A 20316-nucleotide genomic window follows, 5' to 3' on the forward strand; every position below is an offset into this window, starting at 1 on the left:
CTTACATAAATACTGTTTTTGTTTGACTTAACATTGAACATATCTTCTTTACATTATGAATCTCATTAAAGATTAGAAAGATTAGAATTTTCCCTGCAGTCATTCCTTACTAAGCAGTCACTGATATGAAATATAATCCCCATAAATTCATTGCAACATTCCTTTAAAAGAAGTCATTTCCAAATGTTTTATTTTCCCTGATTGCTGAGTGTCAGTTCACAAGCTTAAGCCACTGCAGATACACCAATGTGTCCACCAGTGTGTGCTCACATACATTGTATATATTGTATGATCACATGCTAAATTAAATGTTTATCATCAAAAACAGTAAACATCTTAATTGACTGCCAATAGACAACCGTGTTACTACCCACTTAAACCAACAGGCTGCATTAAAGCTTGACAACTGTTTCTATTCCAGCTTGAGAGAAGCCCATTTGTACATATACGTGTATATCTGGCACAGAGTGATGATTGGCTTCATCCCAGGGAAAGGCACAGATGCCAAGGTTGCACGCTGAGAAGTGCAGCCAGCTGTATGTAAAGATGCCAGCAAGCTCGTCAGTAGTAAATACAACGTGTGTGGTGTATTGGAATGTGGGCCATCTCTTTGTGGTGCTGCTTGGCATACGGCCACAGGTAGAAGTCAATGACAGCGGAGTTGATGTTGCAGGTCTGTCCGTCTCTCTCGTGCACCAGCTTGCGAAGACGGTCTCTGATCAGCTCCACAGACCAAATGGAACAACCTCGGATCTCGACCTCTCTCCTGTCCCCTGACCTCAGCAGCTCTCCTGGCAAAAAATGGGAGACAAACGCATAACACGCAGAGGGATTATACCTCACTGTTTCTAAATGATTAATTTCTTTATGACCAGAGAGACACACGTGCACACATCCGCTCCCGTCTCACCGTTGTTCAGCGCCTGCATCAGTGCGTCAGAGTATCGCAGCGCTCCGAGGTAGACGAGAGCCTGAGGCACCCTGTAGTCTGCAAACATGGTGAGCCAGTCCATGTCAATGATGTCACCCTCTCCTCTGGCCTCCATGACGCCCCAGAAATCTGCCACCAGGATCTGGGCTCGCTTGTAGAACGAGATGCTCTTCCCCTGAAACAAACAAAGTGGGGCAGCTCTGCACTCGCTACTCGATACTTGACGTGCTATTCGATCTGTTGCCTTTCATTAAAAATAATGGCGCCAATGCAAAAGAGTATGATTTGCTCCCTGGCGGTCTTTTTAATATGAAGGGAGCTCTTGCCACACTGTCTTTGGCCAGGAGAGGGAACTCTCACATCAGAATTCATGTTAAGTTCTTCAAACGCATACATCACATACACTTCCTTCATGCTTTCGAGATGTGTTAAACATGTTGTGTATTCCTAAAATATGTTGAATTAAAATTGCCTTCACAGTGCAGTACACGTATTGTGCAATACAATGCATTTCGAGAGAAAAACTGAAGCAAGCATGGCATCGACTCTGTAAAATTAAAAAGAGAAAACACCTCTGGGTTATTCTTTTCCAAATGGGGTGGTAGTTACATTTAGATGTGTTTGTAAATAGAGCCCTATGCCACCAAAGTTCATGGCTATTTGAGTATCTCAGATGTAGTCAATGTGTTCAACTTTGTCTCGTCTGTGAGCTTGTTGGGTAGTGAAACATCTAAAATCTCACGGATGCTTTATGGGGAAATTATTCTGGGAAACCACAAATTCCCCAACATGAAAAATGCCCCTGAGCCCTCTCCGAGTCTTACCTCATACTGAGCTGCGTCCCGGTAGGAAGGGATCTTCTCCACTATGCGCTCCACCATCTTCCGGGCGTCGTTCCCGGCCGGGCTGATGAAACTCCGGAAGCTTCCGCCGTGATCCTGCAGCACGCGGCCGCCTTCAGTGAGCACCTGGACAGACAGAGCCACTATGTGATGTGTTCAGGTTTAACTATTGCAATGAGTAGGAGGTTCAGAGCAGCATACCTTCAGTTAGCGCTTATCATTAAGGGAATATAGTCCAGGTAATAACAATATAATAAAAATATACAGTAGGTGCCTTGAATTCAGTTTTTCTTGGTTAATAAGAAAAAAGTCAGAGACAAAGTGGACTTATCAAATAAAATAAAATCTGTCCAGGAACATGGTGTGTAAGGTTGGAGTTTCATGTATTATTTCCACTCGTGTGAATAACACGTGCGTCTCCCCACACAAATATGGATACACACATACGTAACGCACTCTGTAGGGATAAAATAATCCGCTGTGTACCTTCTTTGTTTAGTCTATTGACCACAGAGATGAGATGATGCAACCGTCCCCCCCCCCCCCCCCCCCCCCATCACATCTGTTTGTCTTTCAACTGAAAAGCCCTGCTTTTGCTTTGTGCTACATAAGAGCTGGACATGGTGTTCATGTGCTCATGCAGAAGTGTCAAACACTACGCTGAGTAGAGACACGAGGCCCCGACGCATCAATAGTGATACCGATGTGAAACCATGGAAGCCGCGCGTGGACTTTGATGACTGTTGTATCTCTAGTGGCGTGGATGTGGGACAGAACCTGGTGGCGCTCCTGAAGCATGGGCACAGGTGTTTCATTGTCTGATCGCAGGACGTGTCCCAACTCCTCCACGCTCATCTGGGAGAAGTACTTCGGATCAGTGATGGGTAAACCTGTGGTGGAAGAAGGATTCAGAACACAGTCTAAAAATACTCGCTTACAAGTTAAAAGTCCTGCATTCAAAAAGTTTTATCAGCTACATGTACTGCAAGCATCAAAAGGAAAAGTACCATACTAATTGTGCCAAATGGCTGTATGGTATTATCATAATATATTATAATATATTCCGTTTTTATCATTAACTAATACATGTAGGAGCATTTTAATGTTGTAGTTTGTCAATGTGGAGCCACATGTTGGATACCTTACATACCACTGATGATAGTGCTGCATCATATCTTATAAACATATTGTGCGTTTTTATTATTGTAGAGTGACAAGAGCCGACAGCTGTCAGGTAAATGGAGGAGACTAAAACGTGCAATAGTTCCCTCAGGAATGTCGAGGCATAGACGTATAAAGCAGCAGAACATGTACCTCAACTGTGACCTTGAGTAAATGTATCACGTTATTTTTCACCAGCGCCTGAGGAGGGGAGGATGATGGATTGTTATGTTATCTATCTTTAACTAGACAGGAGCTACTGGAGAGAGAGAAGACACTCAATCTCCTAAATTATGGCGTTCTATAATTACAGGAATATAACTCCACAGCAGCCAATTCTCGCTAGATGTTCAAAAAGACATAATTTGTTCTGATGTCGTGCTGTCAACCCTTGAGGTTTACACTCTGCAGCGGAGCTACCTGAGCTCTTGTAATTATAAAGGCCGCACGACCACACATTGAGAGCACTATTCCATACGAGACATAATTGATTGATATCCGGAGTCATTCACGCTAATTATGAACGATGCACAGTCGCATGCAGCGCTACAAGCAATTTCCCAGCAGTCTAAGTTTAAGTAAAGGGCACATACACAATAATTGGCAATAGCAGTGCACAACAAAGGCACACAGAAAATGGGCGTCAAAAAGGGGCTTGATTGTACGTCTCTCTCTCTCCAGAGAGGAAACCGTCGACAAAAAGGATACATAATTCTGACATTTTATCACCCAAATTGTTTCGTTAGTACAATCTGGGTTTATTCTCTGTGTGAGTTTGACGAATCCTGCAAAAAATGTTGCCCACCAAATGTGAGTAACAGCTATGATGCATCGCCTCAATGGCACCTGAGAAAGGAGGTCGGCTGTGTGCGAAATGAATCAGTGCACTGAAAGAAAATACCATACGTGTTATTTTCAGTCGTATCAAATGTTCTCGTAAATAGACGAGGAGTCATCATTTATTGGCGCCCTCACCTTCCTTCATGGCCCTGGTGATGGCAGCACACAGGGTCATGTAGCCCGTGTAAGTGGTCCCTTCGTAGGTCACCTCACACTGTTGACTTTCTCCCTCGGGCCAAAAGGAGAAGTTCATGGTGTCGACCACAAACACCCAGTTCAATGCCTGCAACGCGGAAAAGAACACAGATTATCAAGAGGGCAGAACGAAGAAAGGCTGAGCACATGAGACTTCAACCGAAAGGCTTCAACTGTGCAGAGAACGAGCAGGCGGTTACTGTAGTAACAGCCAAATAGGTAAAAGAATGGATAAGATAATCTGTTTCAATGCTTTCATTTAGTGGAGATACACTTTTAAGCCTTTGGGGGTGTAAACGTGTGGACGCAGGTGATGCTCAAGGTAATAACATTCAATTCACCAGTTGCTATCCTGGAATTATTATTTTACTTTTCAGCAAAAATGAACTTCTAAGCTGTCGTGACATTATTTTCCAGAATTGTGCTTTTCCTCCGTTCATGACCAGTTTTCATTCATCAAGAATTTAGGGTAACCTGAATATCTCCCGATTTGCTCAGCGATTCAAATTGTGTTGGATGAAGTATTCAGATTCTCGATGAAGTAAAAGTTGAAATGCCGTACTCTAAAATTATTATTATCAGCGTTATATTATCAAAGTATGCTCTATTATTCCGTTTTACCGCCAACAGAAAATTCCCCAATGTGGAGCTAATTCTAGATATTTTATTATATCATGATATCATGTTTTATATAAAATCTTATACAGCTAATTGTCTAGTCCCTAAAGCTGACAGATAAATGTAGTAGAGAAAATACCTCATGACATATAGCGGGGTGGAAATATAAAGTAACACAAAATAGAAATTCAAGTAAAACACAAGTAATATTAAGACATTTCTTAAATAGTTGATAATTAGACGATAACCACATCTCAAGCCACCAGAGTCATCTTGCCCATATTATGAGCAGGATTGGAGACTGGGCCCTCTTAATTCATTGCTATAGCGATGTGTACCATGTGATTCCCTTCTCATGTCCACTGATACTGTATTTCTCTGTTGACAAACTCCCCTGGTCAGAAGTGGGTGCTGGAGCTAATGGGTTCGCCTTCCTCCAGCCGCCGGCGGTCAGATCCTCACTGTGTCGGAGGTTGTAGAGCATCTCCGCCACCTTCTGCACTCCTTCCTCTTCGACGAACACGTCCCGACTCCGCTCTGCTATGAACTGCCCGGACTCGCGTGGAAACAGAGGCGGCTGCATGATGGACACTGTACTGCTGTATGGAGAAGGGGCACATTCACCAGCAGTCCCTACGTGAATCAAAGGAGAGCACTGTGTAAATAACCACCTGTTTCCTTCTGCTGCACATCAGTGGAAGTGTGACACAGGCCTATTTAATTAGCAATTGCCGACGACTCAATTTGCTTGTCGGGTCCTTTTACTCTCGTTCTTTAGTTTGAGGAGTCTCGATTCTAATGAGACGCATCACAGTCTCCGTGAGCTGCTTCCAGGAGCATGCATGGGTGGGTGCACAGGGAGATGTGAATGCAAGTGCCCTTTTCATACAAAAACACCAATACGTTTCATCCATCCCTGGGGAAGTTCCATTTAAAAAATACAAATTATCTCCCTGCTCTATGAGATCATTCACAATGAAAATACATAAAGATGGGAGAGATGAGACAAAGCAGGAACATGTCTTTTTAAAAAGACAAAATCTGTGCCGTTAAGTGTTTTCAGGGTAGGACTTTGCTCTCATCTCATGTAGGCGCGGTGCACAAAACATAAAAGCTCTGCACACAGGACCATCTCAGACCAATCCCATTATTAAAACCAAAAGAACTACATTATACCCTTCTTTGAGAACCTCTAAAAGCTGCCCAGATCTATCCCATCTATCTGAAGTGTTCAGAGGCTGTGTGTTAATGTGTCCCCCATCAGACTGATAATAGGCTACAGCGCGGCCTCCTGAAGGAAATTCAGTCTCACTGTTCTTTCTGTGCCGAGACAAATTATTTACTCTCCACACGGAAATGTAAAAAAAAAAAGTACTTTTTAAAAATTATTTTAATGGTAAGAGCAGTATTGCACGTGGGTTAATAAGATGTACTCAGGTGACCTGCATCACGTGATTACGTTTCACTGAAAACTGCACGAGCAAAGTGCATCTAATAACCGACTGGAGTATTCAGGTTCATGAGAGTCTCTCACCACTAATACGGACATTACACCGCTTTCACACCCGGGGTTGCGTTTCCGATACAAACGTCCCGTTCAGCGATAATATACGTTTTTATTTTCGATTCCTAAACGGATGTTTGACGGAACTTACCAATGAATGCAGGGAAAGTAAGGTTATCGCCGATACGGCAAGCTCGTGTTGCTCCGCGTTTCCACTACATGGTTTCCAGCTGTTGACCAATCAGATCGTCCGTTGTGAGCTCGTCGCCGGCCGATGAACCAATCACAAGGAGCCAGGAGAGAAACCCGGAAGACATGTTAACGTGTTTACGTCGTAATGGGCCCCTATGACACGGTACGGGCTGCGTGGTTAGAGATACGCGAACATATGTAAAACGTTTTATATAAGCGCTATGTACTGGTGCAGTTTAACTGGTGTCACTTCTGGAGGTACAATACCTCCAGTAACAGATCAATTAATGAAATGGTCATTTAAAAAATAAAACTGCCACAAAATAAAGTCCAGTTTCTTTAATGTGAAGATGTTCTGCTTTTCATGGTCATATGAAAATTCATGTTGGGGTTCTGTTCAAACCAATTTGTAAATTAGATGTTGGGCTTTTTGCAGATAGTTTCACAATTTTCTGGCATTTAAGAAACATAAATCATATAGTCCAGAAAATAATTACAGATTACCAGATGATTCTTGAATATAACTTGAAGTTAACTAACTATGACATGCAAGGAAAGGCCTCTGGACTGTTGCCTTAAACCGTCACATTAGCTTTTAGCCCAGATACCATCAGTGCACAGAAAACTGATCCACCTGCAAAGATTTTGCAAATAAAAATGCAAATTGGTTCAGTAAAAAGTGGCACCATCTTTATTCATTTTACAATTTGACAACGTGAAGTCTACAGCATGGAGAGCAAACAAGTGTAGAGCACAGGAAATTGCAGGGACAAAATAGATAGTTCAATTTCATTTGTCAAAACTCGAATAAAATGTCAAAAACAAATTTCTAGCTCCACGATTCCGTTAGTGAGGAGTTACTCAAATTATTAGAATTTATTTCATCACACAACTACCATTGATATTCTTACAAATTCTTATGTCTCTGGTTTTAACAAGAGTCCTAACTTAAACATCCCCGAATCCATTCTGATGTGTGAAATTTCCCACATCTCTAAAATAAAAAACAAACGATTCAAAATTAAAAGAATTTTAGCTTACATTCTCTGCATGTTGCACAGAGTGGAAATGTGGTACAACTGTGTGTGAGGGGACTGATATAGACAAGCAAGAGCACACCTAACCCAAGCGCGCGCACACACCCACCCACCCACACACAACAGATTTAAACAGGAGACAAGCATACAAATACAAGTCATAAAAATCCAAACCATCAAAAAATGAAGGTTATGTTTATTTTTGTCGGTCAGGAGACTGAAGAATATTTTGGTAGCTGTGAGTGTTAAAAACAAAAAAAGCAAAGTGTATGCGATAAACTAATGAACCACACTCTTAAAATGCGGAACATCTACATTTTCTTTTATGCACAGGAATGTCGGACATAATGTTTCATTAAAAAATACAAAAATAAATTCAAAAAAGACACCCACAATCCAGAATAATAGTCTGAAGGGGATGTGTTGGAAAGGGGCAGAAAGGTTGAGGGGAGGGGGCAGGGGAGTGGGGGGGGGGGCAATCTGAGTTTGCTTGAATCTGAGTCTCCTGGGTCTACAGCAAATGACCAGAGTACTGCTTCACACTGAAATAAAAAGAGTGGACAAATAAATAAAATACACAAGAGGAACATTGCAATTCACAAGTCAATGACACTGTAAATATATCGCTATGCAACTGTCGGAGGATGAAATCTTGGGAGGAAACGGGTGGGGAGGCAGAGCAGGAAGGGAGACCGCGAGAAAGAAAGACGAGCAGAGAGAGTGTAGGGGGGAAAATGTGAAATAAATGGCAGAGCGCGGAAGAGGAGGAGGAGAAAGAGGGGTGTGGTTAGTCCTTGTGTCCAAGCAGGTGCAGCACACTGGAGAGGAAAGGGAGGAAGGAAGAGGGAGGCAGGATCAGTTACCATGGCAACACTACACTACTCATGAGACAGAGGCGGCAGGTCTACAGCTGTCTTAGCATTTGGGCTAAGCCCAGATAGCATCAACAAGGAAGTAGTGTGCATTATACATGCCTACTGGTTGCCAAGGGAGACAGAAGAGGAGGAGCCTGTGCTATTTGGCAGACTGTGATTTGTTGTCGGTTGATCTAACTAAAAACAACAAAATCACTAGTCTTCCACACAGCAGCAGCCAGGGGAAGAATCAATCCACTCCCTGCTTCACAGTGAAACGGCTTTGATGGCAAATAGACAGTTTTTGTTTGATTGTTTTACTTCTATCGATCATATTCAATGGACAAATATGACAGTCAAACAAACATGTCAAAAAGAAACCCTTAAAAAGAAAAAACCCTATTGAGTTTGCTTACTCATTCACAGCCATTTCATGCAAGAGGAAGGTTTGAACTAGTTGCAGGTTGCATGGGGAAAAAGGAAGGGGGTTAGTGGAGAAGAGACAGCAGGCAACAGAAACACGGAACCCACAACAAGTGGGTTCACTTGTATTAAGATGCAATTTCAGAAAAAGACATTCATGCATTTATCATCTTTACAGAATCTGTGTGTGTGGTTCAGAGGGTTTAAAGCGTAGTTAAACCAGAAACACAAAAGCGTTACATATAAGAGAAGGAAAGCTTCTATATCTGTAGATACCTTTAGCTTGCACGACTTTACAAGACTGCACTCTGAGATGGTTGCATTACCAACGTTTACAAGAGCTCAGGCCAGAGCCCACACGACATGTCACGGAGCAATGTTGAAGCATACAGTAACTAGTCGGTTTGATAAGCACCATTTTATGTCATGAATGGTTCAACTACAACTAGGGTGCTGAATCAAGACATAATTCAGGGTAGTGTCAGAACTTGCCTGTTCTGTAGAAGGTACTGGGCGTTCTGGATCTGATCCTGGGTGCCAGTAATCGTGATTATGCGGTCCTCAGAACCTTCCAGAGGCTCATCGATCTTGATGGAGGCTCCTGACTCATGGCGGATCTGTTTGATCCGCTGGCCTCCCTTACCAATGATGGAGCCAGCCAGCTGTCGGTGGGGTACAGAGAAGAGCATGAACGGGGTCGGTAGGAAAGACAAAACAAGCTTGCGGAGAAACATTTTAAGCACTGGGAATACATGCGTCAAGATGAAAAAAAAATATATATATATATATATATATATATATATATATATATATATATATATATATATGTACAATATGCTCAAGAAAATATGAGTTCAAACAGTTTAGGAAAAGATGAATACAAGTCAAATTATTTAGTTACACTATAAGACTATTTAGGACGACTATGGGAGACAACATTATTGGTCATGCTGCACAAATAGAGGACGATGACACAAACACAGGACGAAATGTAATTTATAGAGAGGATAATGAGTGCCGATGACATGTTCACAATAGCAATGTCGGGTTTTTGGTATTTGACACAAGGGTATAGTGGATGAGGTATGTAGCTGTCATTTACTCACATCTTTAGGGATCGTCACTTGTGTGGTGATGACGGGGCCACCCATGTCATTATAAGAGCCACGTCCGCCTGATGGAGGGGAAGGGCAAACAGACAGACACGGAAAAGAGAAAGTAAGTAGAGCGCTTCAAATCAATCCTCGGCTGCCAGCATTATCAGACATAGCTCAGCAAAAATGTCATATTATTCAGATAGATATATGGTGTAAAGACTCACCTGACGGGTAGCTATCCCAGGAGGAACTGTTCTCTGAGCAGGAAAGAAAGCAAGAAATCTCAATATAAACATTATGTCTGTGACATGTATAAACAAAATCACACATTTAAATACTTGACTCAAACATGTGTCTCACACATTCTCAAAAGATCTTCTTCTGAGAGACTTTTAATTAGCTCTGCTAATAAAAATGTGCTGTAGACTAAGATACTTTAAAGAGACAATTCCCTGTCCAGATAAGTAAAATGTAATTCCAATGGAAATCACAATATTGTTGCAAACCAAAAGCCCCAACACCTAAATGTGAGCTGCAATGTCCTTCGAGCCACATTGACACTATACATTTAGTCATATTGGCCGTGAACAACACTTTCAGACTAAATGCCTGACATTAGTCTGCTAAAAAACAAAACGCCGACGGCTCCACAGCGAGACAAACTGACGGCCTTCAAACCACATTCATAAGGACACAGGAGAAATAAAACGGACTTAGTACTTACCATATCCTCCTCCACTCTGTAAAAAGCAAACATAAAAGGGTTACATACGGTACAGTTGATTCTCCTCATCTCTACAAATCCCAGATGAATGGACACAGGATTGTAAGCACAAATGTATGGACGACGCAGCAGCTTCGTCCATTAAGTAGACTCGACTAAAAGCCAAACAGTTTGCAGCCATAAGCCAGACTCCTCCTCCCTTCCCTCCCCCCTTCCCTTGCATCTCCATCAGCCCCCATTTTCACCTGCTATTCAACTGCTGCTGTCACCAGGGCAACAGGCAATTCAAAAAGCTGTTGCTGAGCAACGGCAGGCAGTATCCTGCTAGCTCTCAGAGAGAGAGGGAGAGAGAGACCTTCCAGTCTGTCAACAAAGCGTTATTATTGCCTAGCAACCAACCATGGCCACCCCCATCCTCCCCACCCCCAACATCCTCCCTCTCTTTGCAGGAAAAACAGGCTGGCCATGAAAAGTACACAGTAAGAGGGCAATTATAGCTGATTTTCATGTGGTATCTCCGACTGTGGTGATTATGGCCATAATAACCGTGCAAAAACTAGCTTGAATGCGTGGCCAGCACTCAGATGAGTGTGTGCACATGCATGAGTGACCAGCTACACTTGTATCTTCAATAAACCACTATTATCATTACAGCACAATCACAGCATATTGACTAGATCTGGGAACAAGCAGTGTGCAAGCCTGAGAATACTGGCACCTAAGAACTGCATGAAAGGGTCACTAACCATGTTATCGCTATAGCGATCTGGTCTGCCTCTTCTGTCACTGCTGGTGATGAAATGATTGTGGGGAGGGTGGGAGGGGGAGGGGAGAGAGAGAGAGAGAGAGATAATGGGGTAGAAAGAAAAATAAAATGCTTAGAAAAAAAGCGTGACAAAATTCCAAAGGAAATTTCTGGTCTAGGTCAAACTGCACACACACGCTGAGCAAGATTACAGTATAAACACATTTCCTCGCAGCCATCTTCCCACACAGTAACAGGAACAGCTCTGACAGTGTTATGGTGAGAGAAGTGACAGGTGGTGGTGGTGATGATCAGAGCCAAATGCTAGCAATTTTCCCCCCAAAAAAGAGCGCACATAAAGGAATGTGCTGAAGGAATGGGTGTCCAGCTTTATCTGGTATTCTTGCTGTTCCTGGATATTACCGTCATGTCAAACTACAGCTGAACATAACTTAATACGACTTGTTGCTTTAGCATGACAGTTTCTCTGTCGCCACATTGTATTACACATTGGTATTATTAACTAGGACTTTTTTAAAAAAAAACATAGCAGATATAAACCCATTGTCATTATTAAGTGTCTTAGAAGAATGATCTAACATTTTTCTACAATCAGATAGATAGATAGATAGAAAGATATAGTATTTTCTCTGAGAGTGGACAGCTGACACCAAACTAATGCCAGGTCATGATAGTCTTCTGGTTTTGGGTTGTAATGTAAAAGTCTGCCAGAATGTTGCATTAAAATGCAATTAAGACATAAAACAAACTGACGTCTCCAATTACAGGTCAGCATGCCGTTCTGCAGGAGACTCAAGTGACGAATATCAGCTTCATGACCATCATATACACCACCTACATTCTCTCAAACACTATGAGTGAATAGCAGATTGGATACTAACACAGGAAAGAGGCGTTTATACAATATTAGTATTGTTACCTACAAAAAAGTGAAAAGTGAATTGGGATTATTGAGAATTACAGAATTAGGTAGGTAAGCAAACTGCAACAATAAAGTATTCACACAGGAAAAAAATGGGGACGTGTAGGAATACCTCAACTTAATTTAAATTCTTCATGTCCAAGTATTTGCTATTGGAAATTATGCTGAACACTAGTAAATGATCCTCACTAAGACCAAATGGTAAATACCACTCAATGGTATTAATGAGGATTTTTTGCTTCGTTGAATTGCCTTTACAGAGCACCTACCTATAATAAAAGACAAATAAGTCACAAAAAAATGACAGAAGATCAACATTTCAAAGTATAGGATAAGTTAGGAGGTTTACTTACTTGGACCTGTCATCTGATCCACGGTACGAGTCATAGTAACGATCTTCTCTGTGGGCAAGATGACAAACACACTGTGATGAGCACATACAATGTATGGAACGATAACGTGAATACAAATGTTTCCAGAGGGGTGCATAGCGCGACACTACAGTACAAGCAGAATACTGGACCCAGTTTATCCTCTGAATTAAACAATGTAAAGCACTGAAGAAGGATTACGCGTTGTGTATGCAGATACAGAAGGAAACACGTGATCTGGAAGAGAAACTCTAAACAAGGCCTAGTATGTCGGAAATATCAAACACTTATAACTCAAGAGGTTAAAGTGACTAAAAAGGACTCAACTTCAAACCGACAAGTGGGATCATGAAGCCACTTGGCCGTAAAAAAAAAAACTACATAGACACAAACAATTAAGGTTATACACAATCAGTGGCCTACGACTACAAAGCATTAATCCAAATCTCCGGACTGTATTTCACACTATGACTAAACTTTAATTACTCTGCTGTTCACATGCGTGTTGAACTGTGGGAGGGATCCGTACGGATTAGAAAAAGTGTACGAGAAGAGCAACAGCTGGTAGTTCATTTGTAATCATATCTTACCCTCCTCTGTGTGGGTGTCCCATGGGCATATTGCGTCCACGGCCGCTGCCCCTGCCAACCCTACTTGGGTGGGGGGGTGGAGGAGGACCTCGGCGAGGGCTTATCTCCTCGTATTCCCGTCGGGAGGGAGGCATGGGTCCCCGCCCCCCTCTGCTAGAGGGCATTCGGTCAAACCCGCGGTCTCCACCGCTGGACCTGCCCCCACGCATGGGGAACCCTCCCATAAGCCTGCGACCTCCTCCCCTCTCTTCAAACACTACAGTGAAACCACCATATTCATAAGTTTCGTCGTAGAAGTTCGGGTCGTAGGGCTGTGCACGGCCCTTGATGGGAGCCTAAACAAGAAGGACAAATGCAGTTTACAAGAAAACAGGTGCGATGGGAATAAATGTGCAACTGTTAACAACGATACTGTATTCCTGACTTAAAAATAATACAATTATATATATAGAAAAAACAGCTGGAGGATGCATGACCCATGAACCCACTAGATTGTCCTCTACTTTGCAACATTTTATATTTCCAACAATCAATGCACCTTCAATCTGAGGTGCAACATATTGAATCCTTCTTCTAAGTACTATACTTGCCAATCACAAAAAGGCCTCTGGACCACTTTAAAAAGATACTTACTTCAGCGATGAGCTCCAGCATAGTCTTGATACACTCAACCACTCTCTCAGTTTTGCCGCCGACCAGCACCACACGGTCTGTTGACTGAGGACAACACTCCTGAAACAGCTTGATGCTGGTCTTTGTGTTCTGAGAGACAGATAAAAAAGGTACACATGAGGATCACATAAAGAAAAGGAGCTACTGAATGATACAGCAGCTGATTCTACCAGAGAAAAACATAGTTCACACATCAGATCACTACCGTCATTACATGAGTATATTTTCCCATCTTTGAGGTACATGAAGTATTCTAGGACAAAGATTAACGAGAAAAAAAAATTATGCCCCGTTATACCTCCAGCTGGGTTTAATCCAGTCATTTCATGAAGTGTATTCTTGTTACAACTGAAAGACTGGCAGCGACAGAAGGCTGTGGGAGAATCCATGTTTTGTACACTACTCACACAATTCAGTCTGTAAACTGCTTTACAACTGATCGTGTTGCAAAAAACATTAGCATACCTCTCTGAGCTCCTTGATCTTGGCTCCCTTCACTCCAATGATGGAGCCAGCCAGACTCTGGTGGATCAGCAGTCGCAGCTCACAGTCAAAATCCATACCATTGTACTGCTGGTACTGAGCAAAACATTTCGCATGTTAGTACTTCGGCACAGTCCATTTAGTTCTCTGAAAGTCTCAAACCTGCCCAAGACTTGTGTTATTTCTAATTCTAGCTACATCATCCACATAACATGCACAAAATAGCAAATTAACGTTGTCAGTAAGAACACAAGCAAACGTGTTTTGGATCATTCCAGTTCAATAGTCAAATAAAGCACTTATTTGCAGGCGCAAACCATACCGGCAGCAAATAAAACTGTAAAAGAAAAGTAGAGAGCATCTCGGCTAAAGAATGGACATTAACAACACACAGCTTGATAACTTAACATCCACCATTGCTTTCACTTCTAAATGGTTTAGTTCATTGGGTTCAAAAAGACTTGATATGAAAAAAATTATAAATAAAACGAGTTCAACAAGTCCTCACCTCTTCCAATGTTGGGATAATCTTCAGCAGGATTTCTCCAACTGTCTCGATGTCGGCACTGATGCTCAGGATGCTTCATAATTCACAAAGATGATGGGGTTGGGGTTGCCAGCAAGACATCCCAGAGGGGAGGGAACGACATTTAAGATTAGAGAATTCATAACATCCCTTTTATGCCATAAAAAAAAACCTCCCTACTGAAACTAACACCGCTATATTGACTGTTGAGATCCAGTGTTTTCTAAACTTGGTCACTGATAATTCACCCAGTAAGTGAAAAAAAATTGTGTACCCAAATATACAATGAAAAAAAACAGTTGTTTATCCAGAGAAAGGAAGAAAAGAGACAAAATAAAAAAAAAAGGACCCAAAGAAAAGTGACTGCATTTGGTGACCACTGAGGGGGGGAGGGGGAAGTCTGGGGAGGATCTGGCAGGAATAAGCACCAAAGGTGCCAAAGAGAACTCTATAGTCCTAAAGCATAGCTGGGTGGATGCACACCACAAAGCCTTCAAAGACCCCCAATAAGGTGCCTAACACAACGTTGAAAAATTAGGGAGTGAGAGAACGAATGATCCTCTCCTGTTTTTAAAAATCACGTTTACCAAAGCATCCCGTCTTTAAATAATAGCCTGGATAACAATTTTGATGCTTCATTTTGACCAACGATAATATATACAATTTTGTTGTCTGCACCCACCTAGTTAAACAATAAAATAAACAATGAATTTACTCATCAATAGAACTTAAGCACAGTTTGAACATGGAAGTAGAATGGTAGACAACTGAGGGAGAGCAACAGAGCAGATTATACCATGGAAAATTAAGTTTGCCACCACTATTTTAAGGGGATGGGAGAAGCAATAAACATAACACCAAAGAATGCATGGATGACTGAGGCCAAAAGATAATCTGTACGTTAAATAGCTCCAGTAGTCAATAAGATAGTTCAGATGAAGCAGAAGACAGGAAAGGAAAAACACATACAGACAACACTTGAATTCTAGCTTGCCTTTTGCGTTTCAGAATGGATGGAAATCACGAGTCTATGAGTACAATTATAGCATTTCAAGGAAAGAATGGGATGGTGCGAGAAGCAGGTGAGCTTATGAAACTAATGAAAAAACAAAAACACCAGTATATCCACTCTGAGGGGGGGAGGGAGGTGAAAACGCAAAGATAGTGGAGGATAATCAGTGAAAATAAAAATTAAATTAAAAAAGACATATTGCACAGCGTAAAGCAAAGATGTAAAAAAAAAAAAAAGACTGTGGCAAATTGTGAAAAAAACCTTAAACACCATCCTAAGTTTCTCTTAATATTGACGTGACTATAAAAATGGCATTTAAAAAGGATCTCGACATGGCTTTTACAGGCAGATTTGGACATGAACGCATTTAGGCATTTTGACTCAGGCTAAAATTCTAAGAGAACAAGTAGGTTAAAATACAGTGACTTGACAGAGGCAGGATGACTATTTATTATTCATCTCTTCTTGTTTGTTTGACCTGTAGTCAGGCAGTGAGAGGGAGGAGCTTAGGGACATACCGCTCAGGCCCACTGCTGTCTGGGACTGACACACTGGCATTGTACTGGGCGTGGAATGGGCAGGGGCCAGGGCCATTCGAGCACAGATGTCAATCAAGTAAGGCGCCCATTTAGGGACAGGGCACGATTATGGACAGGGCCAACCAGGGTGTCAGGTGGGCGGGCGCAGGAGGGGCCATCCAGAACATGGGCAACAGAGGAGGAAGTGGGCAAAAGTCAACAGTAAAATAATAAACAAGGGAGAGGGAAGAGGGAAGAGGAATACATTTTTAATATACAGGCTCTACACTGTTCAAATGTGACTTTAATTTGATTCTCTCAGAGATAGGTTTGTCAAAGAGAGAACAGGAGAAAATGTGACATAGGAAAATGGGTAATGGCATATTAAGAACATGATAAGTTCAATGTCGGGGAATAGACCAGAGACAGTGAGAGGGGGTAGAGCAAATTGTGAAGGGGTAGAATTAAAGGCAATGACATTGAATGACTTAAGATAGGTCAGGTTGCCTTATTAGCTGGCGTTGCAGGTGGCCTCTTGAACACCGCACTGTGCCAATAAATTTAAATTAACAAGAGCATCAGTGTTGCCACAACAGCATTGTTAAAATAAATCATCAAGTTGGAGAAACCCACTGACATGAAAATGGACTTTAGTACAATGGGCCAGTTTAGCTGAGGTAATCACATGATTATTATATGAGAATAAAAAGATAAAAATCAACCCCCAAATGGTTTGTCCTACATTTTCATGAACAGAGGGATAATATCAATACTGGCATCAGCTAACCACACCCCATATTAACAGAGAAGAAAATATTGCCAATTACCAAAGCAAGTCCTATAGAGGGGCTAGGTATGTTTGGAGGCTGAACACCAGTGAAGGGAAAAATAAATGCAAAATAAAAATTCTGGGTGTATGATACGTATAAAATGTACTCACGTCTGTACGGAGGGCTTTGATGTTTTTGCCACCCTTCCCAATCACAGCTCCTGCATTCTGAAAATACAGAGAACACTTAACTTAGAGCTGTATAGCAGCAGTGAGTCAAAGGGGAAAAGAAAGGTAGTTAAAAAATGGTTTTCCATTTGTGTCGATAACCTATTTAAAAAGGAATTCAACCATCGTTTCTAATGATTTATGACATCCCAACTGTGTTATAATGCACTCAAGACATTTATGTTCTCTCCGCGATTGAACCGTTTCCATTGAGGTGCAAGACTTGTATATTGAAGCGATACAGCGCTTGAAGTCCATAGTGCATAAAATGTGACAGAAACTGCACGGGGTTAAGAGGTTTCAACCTTGAAGTAAAGCGTTTCTGTAACAACGCCTGAGTAGCATGGACATACCATAAGCATGCTCATTCTGCCTAACCCAGGCCTCAAACTCACAATCGTAGACACCAAGGGCAAGTCACTATATTGGTGAACTTACTGCCAAGTGAGAAACTACTACTTCCCACTATGACTTATGAACTCGCCATGGTTGCATCGAAAGCGGATTTTAAACTACTGTAAAAAAAAAAAAAAAAAAGCTGAGATTTATCACATCTGCAATGAAATCAAAATCATATAATTTAGTCATGAACACTGGAACTATATTTAGCAACCAGAGTGATGGACGTCATAATTCCTAATTTATTGAAGCATCTGAACATTCCTGCTCATGTTGGTGAAAATTTAGCGAGCATGTATGGCCGATCTGTTATGAATTTCCACGTCGGTGAAACGGTTGCCGTAGGGACACAATTAGGACTATTGACCCACAAAGCCTGTTGACAACGTTTGCAATAGGACTTAACCTAAGTGCAAAGTTTTCCTGGAAGGATTAATAATAATAATAATATCCTGCAAAAAAAGGGAGGGGTGGTTGGCCCCTACCGAGAAAATGTAAATGTAAAGTACTTTAATTAACAGACACGGTGCTAGAGAATATTACAATTAATGTCAAGAAAAGCACAATGTCTGTACGACTACCTCTAATAAAAGGGTGGAAATGAATTATTCAAAAGGCAGAGATGCATTTAGGGTGACAACATTTTTTTCCCTAAATTTAAGGCAAGCTGGTTTACTTTGCTCTGCAGGAGGATGCGAAGCTCAACCATCTCGTCTGAATTCCTGGAGCGCTTGAATGATTTCTGATCATCTGCATCCTCAGCAGGGCGCTTACCTGGCATAGGGAGATAAAAACACACACGATGCATACACAACCCTCCACTGGATAAAATGAAAAAACAATCAAACACCACAGAGAAAAAAAATGAATCAAAAAACTATGGTTGCATAAAATGCACTGATCAATTTGTGCAAAACTAGGAGAGACGATGAGATTTAAAATTTAAATGTGTCTATGAAGACACAATTTTGAGAGAGGAGCCCAGTTCAGACATATGGCTTAACTCCCTCACAATTGCAAACACATTTTCGGACATCAACCTCCAAGAGGAATGCCAAGTGAAAATGTTTAATCAAAGATAACTTGCAGTACATGCCAATATCTGAGCAGCAAGTCATCAGCTATAACAACACTATGATTGTTATCCTTAGAAACCACAGATGGACAGATTTGAAGACTGTCAAAAAACTGGTGCATTCTGACAACATATGCGAAAATGTAAAGAAGCTGGGTTTTATACCGTTTGTCTCTGTGTTGCCGAATGAAGTATCGTCTTGCTGTTCAATTTCTGTCTCCATGGTCTTCTGAGAGTGAAGGGGATGGGATGGGCAACACGGTCCGGGGAATAGGCAGCGGCAGGGAGAGAGAAGCAGGAAACGGGCCCCGGTGAGCTGTGGAGGTCTGTCAGCATTGTGAAAAGGAGAAAAGAAATAAGTCAATTCAAGCTGTGAGCTGGAGGTCCAGCTATTGAAGAGCCCGGGATGAGATGGTGAGGGAAAACCGGCACTCACCGATATTTATTACAGGGACAAGGGCGTGTTGATAGGCGGAACTAAATAAGCAAGGACCAAACAGCTGCTGCGACCTGGGGGAGGGAGAGGCTAGTTGAAATACTGAAATATAGTGTGACAAAAAGGCTCAGTGACAGCAAAGGCACCAATTATGATCGCATACATTTTACTCCATTCCTGCGTCTTGATTGATATTTACGTGCACTAACGTTTCAGGTCAACACGGTTTATCCATCCAGCGAGCTTGAAACACAATCTCTACTTGAAGAGCCACAATTATCATTATAGTGTAATCAGTTATGGCATCGTAACATAAACAAGATCGTTTAGGTGGCGAGATCATTTGCATTGTTTCGGAAACTGAGTCAATCAGCCAGCGATGAACCAACAATCTTAACGTTAGACACCGAAACGTTTTAATTTAAATGTACCAACTGCTATCTTAACCGGCAAACACGACGGGTTCCCAACGTCAAGCAATGTTGTAATTGAACAACTGAAGCCACAATTTAAGCAACGTTAGCGCACAGTTGTACTAGCTAGCTAAGTACCGACATCGACCACCAGTGCGCTAACCTAGCTGCCTGGGCTGAACAGCCCGGCTAGCTCCGAGCTTCGTCGTGTGCCGTAAGATCTATATAAACGACCCTGCACGGGTTTCAAACATTTCACTAGGTTAGTTGTGTCGGGGGCGAGGCGTTGCGATGTGTCCGTAACCTAACGCGAGTGGCTTGATAAAACACGACCTATCGACCAATACAAAGACCAGTACGAACCACTCAAGCTAGCGACGAGCTAACTTCGCCATGTTGCCGTCGTTTCTGTTGGGCTCAAGGGGAGCTAACGTGAGCTAGGCCAGATAATTAGGCGGCGATGCACCAGACACACAATACGGGGAAAAGAGACTGCCAATGACATATTTATTGTATATTACATGTGCACTCAAACTACATTAAGCTCAAAGTGGCATAAGAAAACTGGGAAATATCGTCAAAATACAAACCTGCAGTGCAACACCTCACTCGTTCCCCTTCCTTCTCTACCGAACCTGGAAATGTACACGTTTAGCTGAAGAGAGCCTATTGGTTGAACGAAGAGTAAATCAGAGAGGCGGGAGTCGCCATTGGCTAG

General features: G+C 42.0%; 2 protein-coding genes across 5 annotated transcripts; both read right to left on the reverse strand.

Annotated features, from left to right (window-relative positions):
• Positions 1–162: 162 nt before the first annotated feature.
• c9h9orf64 (chromosome 9 C9orf64 homolog) lies at positions 163–6380 on the reverse strand. Of its 2 annotated transcripts, none has more exons than XM_034542449.1 (7): positions 6243–6380; positions 4982–5186; positions 3910–4057; positions 2551–2663; positions 1756–1899; positions 911–1106; positions 163–791 (listed from the first exon to the last, which is right to left on the reverse strand). In XM_034542449.1, exons 2-7 carry the CDS (start codon positions 5168–5170, stop codon positions 562–564), a joined length of 1020 nt encoding a protein of 339 aa, XP_034398340.1. In that variant the 5' UTR covers positions 5171–5186; positions 6243–6380; the 3' UTR covers positions 163–561. The 2 variants fall into 2 exon arrangements, with proteins under 2 accessions (XP_034398340.1, XP_034398339.1); XM_034542448.1 differs by having other exon boundaries at positions 4982–5220; positions 6243–6374.
• A 571-nt stretch (positions 6381–6951) lies between these two features.
• Positions 6952–20277, reverse strand: hnrnpk (heterogeneous nuclear ribonucleoprotein K). Of its 3 annotated transcripts, none has more exons than XM_034542447.1 (17): positions 20189–20277; positions 19186–19259; positions 18915–19075; positions 18351–18448; positions 17219–17275; positions 16279–16322; positions 14731–14803; positions 14205–14312; positions 13701–13829; positions 13068–13402; positions 12460–12507; positions 11165–11207; positions 10419–10434; positions 9919–9951; positions 9704–9771; positions 9090–9259; positions 6952–7862 (listed from the first exon to the last, which is right to left on the reverse strand). In XM_034542447.1, exons 3-17 carry the CDS (start codon positions 18970–18972, stop codon positions 7832–7834), a joined length of 1311 nt encoding a protein of 436 aa, XP_034398338.1. In that variant the 5' UTR covers positions 18973–19075; positions 19186–19259; positions 20189–20277; the 3' UTR covers positions 6952–7831. The 3 variants fall into 3 exon arrangements, with proteins under 3 accessions (XP_034398338.1, XP_034398337.1, XP_034398336.1); XM_034542446.1 differs by having other exon boundaries at positions 11165–11204; positions 14205–14318; XM_034542445.1 differs by having other exon boundaries at positions 14205–14318.
• Between the last annotated feature and the right edge of the window lie 39 nt (positions 20278–20316).

The sequence above is a fragment of the Cyclopterus lumpus genome, chromosome 9, assembly GCF_009769545.1.
Source record: "Cyclopterus lumpus isolate fCycLum1 chromosome 9, fCycLum1.pri, whole genome shotgun sequence".
Taxonomy (NCBI): Eukaryota; Metazoa; Chordata; class Actinopteri; order Perciformes; family Cyclopteridae; genus Cyclopterus; species Cyclopterus lumpus.